General features: G+C 33.1%; 1 protein-coding gene across 1 annotated transcript; it reads left to right on the forward strand.

Annotated features, from left to right (window-relative positions):
• Window positions 1–2,118: 2,118 nt before the first annotated feature.
• On the forward strand, window positions 2,119–10,069 carry LOC138307204 (myo-inositol 2-dehydrogenase-like). The gene is made up of 9 exons (XM_069247839.1): window positions 2,119–2,347; window positions 2,882–2,961; window positions 3,698–3,901; window positions 5,075–5,145; window positions 5,633–5,741; window positions 6,437–6,564; window positions 8,061–8,299; window positions 8,749–8,914; window positions 9,882–10,069. Exons 1-9 carry the CDS (start codon window positions 2,231–2,233, stop codon window positions 9,983–9,985), a joined length of 1,218 nt encoding a protein of 405 aa, XP_069103940.1. The 5' UTR covers window positions 2,119–2,230; the 3' UTR covers window positions 9,986–10,069.
• Window positions 10,070–13,300: the final 3,231 nt, after the last annotated feature.

The following is a 13,300-nucleotide window of genomic DNA, read 5'->3' on the forward strand; positions in this document are numbered from 1 at the left end:
TTCCTTGATAACATCATATATTGGAAGCTTTGAAATCAGTTTACATCTAAAGTAGATGTAAGATGTAAAACAAAGCAAATATTGTTAATGATTAATTACTTCATTAATTTGGCTTCACGCGATATTTACAACTAAATTCTTATACAGGCAACTTCCTCCGTGTGGCGCTCGTTTGTGTATTGTGGAGCACTCAATTTCAATGCAAATGATTTAGAATTGGTAAGCGAAAGTTTCTATATGGTATCAATAAAAGATACAATTTTGTGACTAAATTCATAAAAACGAACGGTTCAAAAGTAAGAACCTTTCAAAAATGAATGTAAATCATAAAGATGTTTCCTCCTATGGTCAAATATGTTAGGAGTGGGGAGAGTAGAATCTACACGTTTACAAACATACAAACAAAACTAATAATTGTTGTGTCATCGCTTTTGACTGACTGGATGAAATAACAGCGTATTGATTTGAAAGAAAAGTTACTCACCATCTGTGGAACAACTCATGATAGGTTTATAGTAATTTGGTTACAAGGATTAACCTCAATTGATGTCTACGTAATGGACCTATTGCACAAATGTTGCAGTTATGCTATTATCATAAACCGATATAAGATATATTCATTTGTGTTATATGTCCAAAACATGAAGACCTACTACGGTTAAACACTAAGAAATTAAATGTCAACAACTGTAAATGACCAGTGAATCAACACTCTTTAATAAAAGGTGAAGCAGACGACAATTATCTGTGATTGTGTATTTTCAACAATGATGTGGATACTACGAAATATCGGAAATAGGCATTCAGGCAATGATGAATACATCAAACAATGATACAATTTAAACAACAATAATTAAAATAACAATATACTATCTTGATAAGAAAATATTAGATATAATATATCCTGCATTTGTTTATCGGGTTATTCTGAATTTTAAGTTGATACTTTCATATAATTCGTAGAGCATCCATAATCAAAAAGATTAATTTCTACCGACATTGAAATACTTCCTTCATTTAAAAAAAACGTTGGAAGCACATTTACAAATTTTAACAAAGTATTACACAAAAAAATATTTTAAAATATGGAATAATATTAATTTGTCCTTTTTTCGAAAATAATTAGGACCAAGATGCTGTGTTCTCAGTCAATTTGAATAAAACACAATTCTTTCACAGAGAATTCAAATGGTGAAATACAATTTAGCAATTTAAGTCATCAGAGTTGTCCTTCTTTTGGTAAAATCAGCACCATTTACTCTTATTCTAGATTCCTAACCCACCCCTATTGGATAGACATATAAAGTCTTTGTCAATACGCTCAAATATAATAAAGATGGTATTATAGTATACCTTGTATTTCAACTCCATACAATTATAATGTATAATCTTTTTACACAAAATAACACTTCAAAAATAAATTTTATTTCTACCTCCCAGATGATTTAAGCCTACTTGATACACTGTAACACATTGTTTTTTTCAAAATGAATATGTGACCCTTATTTGGTCCTATTCTTTCAGTTATTTTTGCTGAATATCTTTCCATTATGGATAATGAGAAGATGTTTGGTACAATTTTTAAGTAAGATTAAGACCGAAATGCGGGTCACGAATTAACTGAGCAATTTTAATTTGGCAGGATAATTTCTACGCAAATTGTTCGATATTAAGGTTTCATGTAAAAGCAAAATAATTAATTCAATAGTTATTAAAACAAACAAACATGTCAACGATAAATTGGAGTCCCAGTGCAATGTTTTTTCAAGATAGCAACAACAACCCTGACTTCCTTTCAACCTCACATCACGAACCTTCACTTATAGTTAAGGTGGTAAACCAGCGCTAACAGGATATAACACAAGATCCCAGAACACCTAATTAAGATGCTCCACTGCTGATAAATGGTACTTTTTCACTATCAAAAACAGGAGCAGATGAATTCAGTTACAAAAGTTACTTACTTTACACCATTACCATCATTGAAAAGTTTAAGCTTTTATTCAAATTAAAATTACAAAAAAAAAATTAATGTCTTCCTCATCTCGCCTCTAAATAGGGATACCCTTTTTGTGTTATTTACGTAGTGGGAACCCTCAAGCCGGGCTACTTTACGACATGAAAGCCTCGTAAGGAAGGGAAGTAACTCTAATATATAGCAGAGAAAAGTTATATTATCAGTATTATAAACAAGGTCGGATATGTACTTAGCTCAGTCGAGGAAGATAACATGGCGCAGATAGTTAAGAGGGTTGTACAGTCACCTGTGTGTGGTTCCCTTTTAGGGACATGCCATAACGTTACAGGTGTAATACGTGGGTTTAACAAGGAAGTTTTTGCTTCTCAGGTAAGTATGAATTTAGTAAAAGTCAACACATATAACGTCACGGTTGGTATAGAATACTGAATAAGTTTGGTGATGAAAATTGCTATTGCTATTTACAGTAATGCAAAGGAACAAATGTATGTATAACTAAGCAAACTGGAAAGATAGAACAAATTCATAATCATGTTAACGAGAATAAAATGAAGTCGTTGGCATTTGTGACTTAGACAGCATGCATACCTATGCTCATCTTATCTAGAAAATCCTTAGCCTTATGTCAACAAGTAATTTTATGTGTACCCATATAGTAATACGTGATATCCCACACAGGTAAATTTTGTTCTATAAATAGCTCAAGCCATTGTGAATATATAAGGATGTCCTACACAAACGTCAGCGGCTGTGTACCTTCAACTGTAGGTCTCTAATAATGATTTCCATATTTCTATATATTCTATAACAGTATTCAATAAACTTATAAAATATGTTTAAACGAAACAATATTTACTATTCAAAAAATCTGTTAACTTCGATAAATATTGCTATTCTTTACAGATATGTCGACGCTCATTGAAGACATGTAGCGTTAGATCGAGCAGTTCAGCCTCAGGAGGCAATGATTTATCAACAAAGAGGTAAGCTGTGTTTGTATAAACAGAACAAATCAAATCAGTAATAATTATATTACCTTTGATTATGTAATACCAGTGTTAATTAGTTTGATTGAATTTGTATTTGACCCAATTCTCATTGACAGAAATATCTGCGCATCAATGCTAATTCAAGAGATATGGTTCAATGTGAACTTGTTGAATCTAAACCATTAATTTAACAGAAGTTATTTTTTCATACTATAAACTACTTTCTGGTTGGTAGATATCCACGAACGCACAAAAAATCGAGAATAAATCGAAAATCTGACTTTATCGTGACTTAACAATAGAGACAGCTACATTGCGTATTGAATTGAAAAAAAAATCCCTCGGAAAAAAATAACTTTGTTTCCAACTTTTGTAAAAATTCGTTACAAACAAATTTATTTCATAATCCGATGAAATTGTAAAATAGGGGAATCAATACTTAATTGAAGCATGTATACAATTTTTTTTCCATTTATGATTAATTATTGATGTCTTTTTTGTAATAGTTGCAGTATTTTCAAATTTCATCAGAATATGAATAAAAAATTTTGTTTGTAAACTGTGTGAATCCGCGTATCAACGCTTATAATGAATAGTAGACAAGGATTTACGTTTTTCTCGATTTTTTGTTCATAGTCGTATGGACAAAAAGGTATTTATCAATCAGAAAGCCAGATTTAGCAAACCAAAGAAGAAAATAATTAATTATACATGATTTTTAAATATACAGACAGTATAATGTTGGTGTGTTTGGTGCCGGGAGAATAGCTTCCTCAGTTCACATCAAGAACATCCTTCAGAAAAGGCGACTAAATCTCAAGTGGGTTCTGGACGACTCCCCAACCTCAGTATCTAGCTGTAAGGACCTTCTCAACTTACACGACACACCGTTTTATAGCAGCGAAGACCGGGAACAACTGCTCAATGATGAAAGGTATTGGCTAAATATTATCAAATGCGAGTTTATAGAAACGTGCCAAAATAGCCGATCACAATATCGTATTGTAACGTCAAGTCAGGAGTCACAACGGATCGCCAACCAATGGAAAGGGTGTTCTTCTTTCTAGTCCAGACGCGGAGGGGTATGACCCAGAATTTTCTTATATAGTTTTTTTCTCTGCTGATTATTCATCTATAGGGTGTGTATAACGGGATCCAGGTGGGTGTGGAGCTCATACCTTAGGCAATTCGAGAAATTCAAGACGGCGGACAAGATGGCCGCCAAATCATTTAAAATGATATATTTACAAAAGTAACTGAATATTATATTGACTCTTTTTGTTAATTTTCAGATATTTTGTCATCAATAGAAAACTCCCTTAGTACAGATAATTTTGGGATAGGGCAAAAATTGTTAATTAGCAACTGGACTAGAATTCTCCCACTTTTGATAGGAATTATAGTCTGTTTTTATATATCCATAAGCTGAAAATTACCTGAGATCAAATATATAACAAAAATGATGTTAACTGGAAGACGTTGATATTACTTTTTTGACATATATCAATACATATTGTGAAAGTACATGTAATATTCAACCTGCAAATAAGTACTATATCACCACAGTATAGTTGGACAACTTGTGCCCGATTCCATTGTACAAGTTAATGTAAATAAATTTATCTGACACAAATGAAATATGTTTAGTTCAGAACAGACAGTAATTGGTGTGCCATGTTCTCCAGTGTTTGTATAATTTCTTTGATCCCGAAAATGTGTATGAAATGAGAACGAACCATTACACTAGAGACATTATAGGGGTGAAATCACTGGCTATCAGTCGGATTATGTAATAAAAATGCACTGCAACGAGATGCGTATTTGATTGGTTTCATTCTTTATTTGATCAAAGAAAATGTACTTATAGTCTTATTTTAGAATACTCAATTTGAAGTACAGATCTGTTAAGGAAAAAAATTGCGTAATAAATAATGAGAAAGTAAAAATTCAGCAAAAAACGCTTTAAAAATATACACGAAAAGAATCAATTGCAATTAACGTAATTGTATTTCGCGCAAAATTCTTGGTTCCCCATCGAATGAATATATGGTTACCTTTCAATAAGCATTTATGTGGTGTTGTTGCAGCTCTATTTCCTTTGTTTTAGTTTGGATGCTGTTTTTGTCTTTACCCCTACCGATACACATGCAGATTATATATGTGAAAGCCTTAGTAGAGGTATGTTATCAATCATCACCCGGATTTTAGGAGCCAGCTATAAGTTTGTCGTTTCATAACTCTCAATGTTTTTTTTCATAAAGATACTCTCTCTTGATAATGTAAATGTTATGAAAACATTGTTATCATGTAGATATGTATCTATTTATAGCCACAACCCTTTCATATCTGTGCTGTAAACGTCACGGAAAACCGCATATATATATATGCTAAGTGTTGAATACTTTTCTATTTCGACTTAACATTTGTGAACGTTATTTTTGGCACAAGAAGACTTGGTTAATATCGTTCATATATATCATGCAACGCAATTTTAATTGTATGAAAAATATTTAGATACACCTTTTAAATGATTATGATATAAAAGGTTTTATCCTAATTTTTCAGTCTGATTTTGCAGTTTGATAAAATCAATGAACTTATTCATAAACGCAAATGGCGATACAATTTCAATAGAAAATAAAGGATGCACGTGTATTTGATCCAGGAAAGGCGGTAATGACCGAGAAACCTTGTGGAGAAACTTACAGTGATATTAAACGGTGCTATGAACTGTCAGAGCATACGAACAAAATTTTACTCACGGGATTTCAGAGGTAAGTTAAAAACAAATCCGCTAACTCTCATTGACAATATAAAAGGGTCATCATCTGAACTCGAATGTATTTAACTTGTATTGCCAGTATTAAGGGATGTTTACGTTTTTATTCATACGATGTTAATTATTTGTATTTATCTATTTAAACTATGCATTATGAAAAGATATTCCGCAAACATTTCAGCAATAATAGAATCAAAATTCGGGTCACGAATTAACTCAGTAATTTTATTTTGACAAGGTAATTTACTTAAAATAATGTGCCTTTATTCGTTCTTTTTTCAATGAACTTTACCTATTTTACATTAATTGCGAAACAACTTATGTAAATCGCTCTCGATGTCCCGGATGTAAGCGCACGAGGTGTCTAAGTGTGAGAATGTGAGAAGAACCCGAAGTGGTCAGAAAAGATCCACGAGATCGGGCAGGTGAACCCCTAACCTTTTCAAGTCCGCGCCGGTAATCGAACTCCGACCGGCTAGTTGAAATGCGAGCGGCTTAACGACTATACCGTCCAATCACTCAATTGTAGTATTAGTTCGGATATGATAAGGACACAAGTTTTAAAACACTAATTATTTGTAAAACCGTCTCAAGTAAATAAAATACTCCACCGCAATTAAGAATAGTATACCCCCCTGCATTGGATTTTTACATTTTTCAAAGAAACATACATTTCAATATTTTTTGCAGGAGATTCGACTCTACATTCCAGGAAGTGTTCAAGGCCACACGAAACAATGCTCTGGGCAACTTAAGATTCATGAGAGTCACTGGTCGAGATTCTCCTAAACCGGCGTACGAGTTTTTGAGAAACACAGGTATTAGTTGCAGTAAAAACACAATTAATTTTCGAGTTGATGAGAAGAGATATCACGCCATGGTTATACGATCATTCTAATTGCTCCATTTTTTTTAAAAATTTCAAACATTAATTGTGAGATCTTTAACCTCTCCATTCGTTGATTATTCAGATTGCAATATCATCATCATTTGGTTTTAGTTGCTACATATGTATGTTAACGGCGAGGGTCATTTAAGGAAGTGCCAATGGTAGAAGAACGTGGTAAAAAACCAGTGTATCTGGAGGAAAAATCAGAGATTTACGATCAATACATGGCAACCGCTAAATCACCTCGGAGGTTTCGAACATGAAACCCGGTGGAACTCATCAATTCGGCACCTTAGCCCAAGTATGGAATTCTCGGCTCTAAGTATCATGATGAGAGTCAGAGAAAAGCGAAATGTCTTGTTTTGTACAATCACATTGTTACTGTAATAACTGTAATAAAGTTTCTCGATACTGTTACTGTAATAACTGTAATAAAGTTTCTCGATACTATCTTTAATGCTAATTTACATGAAGACACGTTCTCGCATTCGTATGTTATATCTATTTAATTTCATTTATCATTCTTTCCATTTTATTCGTGGGTATTTCAAGATACTTCACCACCCATAATAGAAATATTTATCATTTGGACAGTAATTCGTGTATAAATATATCTAATTAACACAAAGATACAACCACATATGATTAGTTTTGGTTTTGCTGTCTGCCATTTGATACGCATCCCATTACATTGCAGAATACAATAAAGTAAAATGAGATGCTAAAACTTTTCAATGGTGGTAATAGTTTACAGTAAGTAACTTTCATAACCGAAGAAAATCAATAATTCGTCTGCTCCCTGTTTATTTAAGGATGTAAATTGCGTAAACGAAGCGTTTACGAACAATTTACCGAATGCTTCATTGCCTATTCGCTGTCAAAATTATAATGCAGTCATGTGTGTCCGTGCACAACAGCCATTCAGAAACAGCGCATTGTTTACTAACAGCTTCATCCGCCCTTTTTCTATGACGTCACAAAATAGTTCTTATATTTCAGTTGTTTTATTCAGGTGAAATAGCAATAACACGTTCAAACACTTAGATTTGTTTTTTTCCTTGTTGTTTCCAATTGTCTTGTACATATGTTGTTTTTTGTAAACATTGACACATGATTTTGTAGAATGTCAAATAAATTCCGCCAATGTTTATATGTATCTATACGCAATGAATCGGGTCACGTTCTGCCCTCAAGTTATTGGGAAATAAACCGATCTGCTCCAACTAAGTTGATCGATACAGAAACAGTGGCATTTGCAAATATTACATATAAATTAAAACCTTCCCTTCATCGGCGGTGGAACACATTTCAGTTTGCGGAAACTATATAACTGGACTACGAATATATAGCTAAATCTGCTCCCTATTGAATAAAATAATTATACGGTATGTAATTAGTTTTTTATACAATCCATTGTGATTGCAGATACCGGTGGATGTAGCCTGATATCAGACATGGCCGTCCACGATATAGATATGACAGTATGGCTGACGTCTGCCGAGCGACCTATCTCTGTATATACCATGTCTCACATGCATGACCCAATTATGAAAGAAATAGGTCAGCCCGACTCCGGTTTACTAGCCCTGAAATACGAGAGTGGGTTGAATGTCATTATAGATTCAGACAGAGAATCGCCTTACGGTTACGACATGCGGATAGAGGTAGGCTTTAACTGTTTTTCTCTCATACTTACGGTTGTTTTCTCGGTAAACGTTGAACGCCAATTAAAGAAACCTAATTAAAGAACTTAAAGTTTTATATTAATTATTTCAGTTAATGCATTTCCTTAACTTTAAACTGTCCTTAGAAAAGCGTTATGCAAGTAATGGGAAAAATCTTCAGTTCAAGAACTTTCCTAAACGTATATAATGTTGTTTATACAAACAGTGTGTTTTACCGCGAACATTCTCCATTATGCTTTATATATCAAACTCCATAAATGTTGCTAAACGTTTGAAAGTATATTTTTTAATAAATAACAACGCTGAAAATTCCCACCCATTCAAATCGCGAAATTGTATATTTCAAACCATCAAACGTAATCAAATCTACCAAATTTTAAAGATAAGAAAAACTACTTAAAGTTCGTCTTTGAACGATTCCTTTACAGATGTTTGGCTCAGAAGGCATGGCGAGGGCCGAAAACCCCAGAGAGACCGCCGCGGTCATAGATGTCGCAGATGGCGGCAAATGTAATCGTCTTTTCAACTCATTCCCTCAAAGATTTGAGGCTGCGTTTTCAAAAGAAATTGATCACTTCATAGATTGTTTAGACGGTAAGTACGGCTGTATATCATACACATGTGGGATGTGCTTACTCGGTGTCTTCGGCAGTATGCTACAGTGAAATAGCGCTTTAAAAGTTTTTTTCACGAGTACACAACAAAAATACCGCAGCCTTCCAAAACAATCTGACATTCATACACGCTCAACACATCGCAGACATAATTTGACATAACTTAGAGATAAATAACAACCTCCAATTCGATACACAATTTAGTCTTTGTCTTGTCTTTTTGAGATCGCGTTTTTGCAGTTTTTATCATAGTTTTGACAATAACAGGAACAGAAAAAAGAACATGCCCTACCGATAGATTAGGACAGGGGAATCGCTACCCACGGAGGAGATTTACGACACTCTAACTATCGGCAAGCCTTGTGTTAGACAGCCTTGAAGAGACCGCATAACCATATGATTTCGCTATATACAATATATTAACGTTTGCCACTGTCCAGGTTAAATGGAGTTTTCAAGTCTGGTCACCTTTCACTAATTTTGAAGAATGGCATATGGCAAACCTGTGAATAAAAAGAAATAAAGATCTACCATTTTGCTAAACTTTTATGTGGGGATGCCATCTTATGATGAATTCCGCACCAAAAATTTGACCAAAATATTCATGAAATTCCAATATTGATTACCTCCCCCTGTCAGACTCACGCCTGACAGAATTTTAAGATTTCTTTATATATTTTACATCTACATGTATTGCCCAACCCACACATTAAACATTTGAAACTGATGCGCCCTGAATACCCAATCAGCAGGCTCCGAAACATTCACCTCTCTATGAAATCTTGTGCCCAAAAGGGGATTTCCAGGAATCTATCTTTGGTTTGATTCTGTGGTTTCTGAATCTCCTCCTCGGGTAGAGTTTCACTGTCCTACCTTCAAGGTAGGGATATGTCGTACTGGTATGGTTAAAATTAATCTCAAATTATGTTGACTGTTTTATGTCGTAGGTACGGATACTCCACTTATAACGAAAGAGGAATGCCTACTGTCCATGGAGATTGTTGAGAAGGGCGTGGAGTCTTTTAGATCAGGAAAGGTCGAATATTTGTAGTTTCATCATCAATAAATAACCATGAAATAGTACCTTACCATTCACTTTAATATGTATACATTACAAATAAACACATTTATAAACGGTACACTGTCTGTGTTAGTGGTATTCCCTTGATGAGTTACCGATCGTAACATCTCGGTGAAATTTCCGGCAATCTTCGGAAATTTCCGTTTATAATTTCTGAAGATAGTCGGACATTTATCCGAGATGTTGCAATTGTAAAACTAATGCGTGACATCTACATGACCTTTACTGTATTCCAATTTGTCAGATCTGCGATTCCCTTTTGAAAGCTGACGGTCTTTTAATCTGATTGATAAACAATTGTCGGTAATTATCAGAAACATATATACATAGAGATTGGAAACTCCTTCTTTGTCTTTGTTGACAGGCAGAGGGACCTCCGGTTTATAGGCATTTTGCCTTGGCTAACTACTTTTAAGTGTATTCTTTTAAACATGATTTTTTTGCATCAACATAAAGTTTAAACATTATATCATGGTTTGATGTGATCAGTTTTCCCGATTGATGCTATTTAATATGATTTTTGAAAGCACGAAAATAAGCAATTTTACCTGGTTTTTCGAAAATCAGGCATTTAAAACCGGAAGTGCGTTTTGTTTTATCAATAAATAAGTTAAAATATTATTTTTTCTATCCAATATCGTACTCAAACCATCTGAAAATTATTGAACTTTTACAACATATCAAAGTTATTCTTTTATATTCAACTATTTAAGAGTTTATCTAAAAACCCCTAAGCACATACAGAGGTACATCTGCCGATCGTAAAATTGGAAGAGTTGCCAATCTCTATGTATATATGTTTCTGGTAATTTGCTTCTCAAACGGAACAAACCTTGTTACGGGGTTCTTAATGGACCATACGTCTTACTTTATTTTATGCTTATACACTAATGAAATAACAAGATACATGTCATTGTAGCTATATTGGTATATACAAAAGTATGTTCATGGTAACTGATTAAGCTAAGATCAATAAGACTCTTCGTGTTATCTGTGGTCAAACTCAACTTTTATCTCTTCGGAGAAGACTTATCATGCATCCACCTCGAATGTAACCTCTGTCAGTTTTTGTTCACCCTCAGCTGTGTGGTACCCATTGGTGTGGACAATTGTTCTGATCCTTTTCTGATAAATGTGATGCTCATGTATTACCGTTGTCAGTTCCTATTACACAAACACGGAAGACGGTGATAAATAGTTCCGTTGTTTTGTCCTTAATGATGTTAGAATGTAATGGTTGTTTTTTCATGTACATGAATAAGAAAACTATACTTTTATTCCCTCATGATATTTTCTATAGAAACCTATGCATGTCATATTATTGATATTTTCTATCCTTATAACTAGTAAACTTATCTCTTTATAAAGAAATAACAATCAATCTTGTTATAACGAGATAGTTGTCTACATGTGTATCTTATTGCAAAAAGATATTAATTTTAATATAATGAGATTTCAATATCCAGTTATAAAAATATATCAATCTTGTTATAAAGAGATATCAATCTTGTTATAAAGAGGTAACAATCTTGTTATAACGAGTAAGCAGTCTCGTCATAATTATATAATGTGTATATATAATTTTGTCATAACGAAATAGCTATATTGTAAAATCTAGAGATAAAATTGAAAAAAATAAAAATGACACGTTTAGGCTTCTATAGTTGTTTATTGCTGTACATGTTATAAATACACAAGCATTGCATATTTCGGCTTTCGCCAAGGGCAGATGATATACTGGTGAGCATTCACTTGATCTTTAATGCATGTTTCAAAAAGTCTACTGTAAAGCTCTTCAAAATCGTGGGCTCACTTTGTTCGCGGTTACCTAGACAGGACAATTTGCGATGGTTCACGGTTCACCTATTCCCTGAATTCTTTGGTGTATTATTCGCTATAGGTACGTCTTTACATTTCTGAATATTTCGCTGTTTATAGTTCGCGGATAGAATTGTTTTACGCAAAAATAGCGAAAATAAAAACCCGCGAAATTTAACTGCTAAACAGTATACTGTTCACATTCAGAAACAAATTTGAGCGTCAAATCGGCGACTATTACATTTAAGCACTGATGTCACTTTTATATATTTACATTTCGTTTTGCATTCGTCTATAAGTATACAAAATTGTAGTATATGAGAGGATGTCTGAAATTTACAGTGATGAGGTATCTGTATAGGAATACAAACAATGTAAACAAACATGGCCGCCTGTAAACAATAAACAAATCTAATAGACTATCATCACATAGTATTTGTATTCGAAATGATTAAACTTTAAATTCAAAATGTTGGCATTAATGAAAATAAAATAAAATCAAGACGAAAATATTTGAAATTTCAGTAATTGATATTTGGACGCTTTCCAAATACGAAAATAATGAAGACGTCATAAAAACGTCGTCCATCGTCTTTGAACAAGTTTGATGTGGAATAAAATATTTTTTGAAAATTTTATATATGATAACATGAGGAACTATATTATATCTGTAAATATCTGCTGTTCCGGTATTTGTACCTGCTGACGTCAGCGATATGAGCGGCAAATTTAAACGCATTACCAGCGACGTTTCTTAAAAAATAGTTAAATGTAAGTAATAAACAGTTACCAAATTGTAATATATAGCCAATATAAATACAATTTGGGTGACAGATAAATTGTATGTCGCCCGTTAGAAAATCAGCCAATCAGAAGGCCAGATTTAGTATGAAAACAAGTTAAAAATTAATCATAATATTATAAAAAAAATTGCACATCTATCACTTCGAATAAATATTGTCCTCGGTGGAAGCTCGATTATATTTTCTAGAATATGATGGTTTAAAATTCCCTACTGAGATGTTTGTTGTTTATAAAACATAACATATTTTAATCATTTGACTATTTCGACCCTTGTTTGTTTAATACACACAATGATAGATTCATACAATATGACACCAATCAACAAAGGGAGATACACATTTTTTGCTTGGAGATATCTGTTCAATATAGCAGCTGTTACAGCGTTGGCAGATTTTAATAATTATATCACACATGAATTATTCTTTCTGATGTTGTTCCATTATTATCGACTACGTTGCAATTATTCTTAACACTTTTTTTCAAATTGTCAGTATCGAGTTCGATCGTTATTATAATATTTATCATAAATACAATGTACATGTACTTTAAATAAAAAAACTAGGTAGAAATTCAAACCCAATCTTTTTGAAATTTACTGTAAAAATTTACTTTGAATTTTACTTTTTACTCCATATTGAGATTTCTTTGTTTATAGTTTAACTG

This window comes from Argopecten irradians, chromosome 14, assembly GCF_041381155.1.
Source record: "Argopecten irradians isolate NY chromosome 14, Ai_NY, whole genome shotgun sequence".
In the NCBI taxonomy this organism is placed as follows: Eukaryota; Metazoa; Mollusca; class Bivalvia; order Pectinida; family Pectinidae; genus Argopecten; species Argopecten irradians.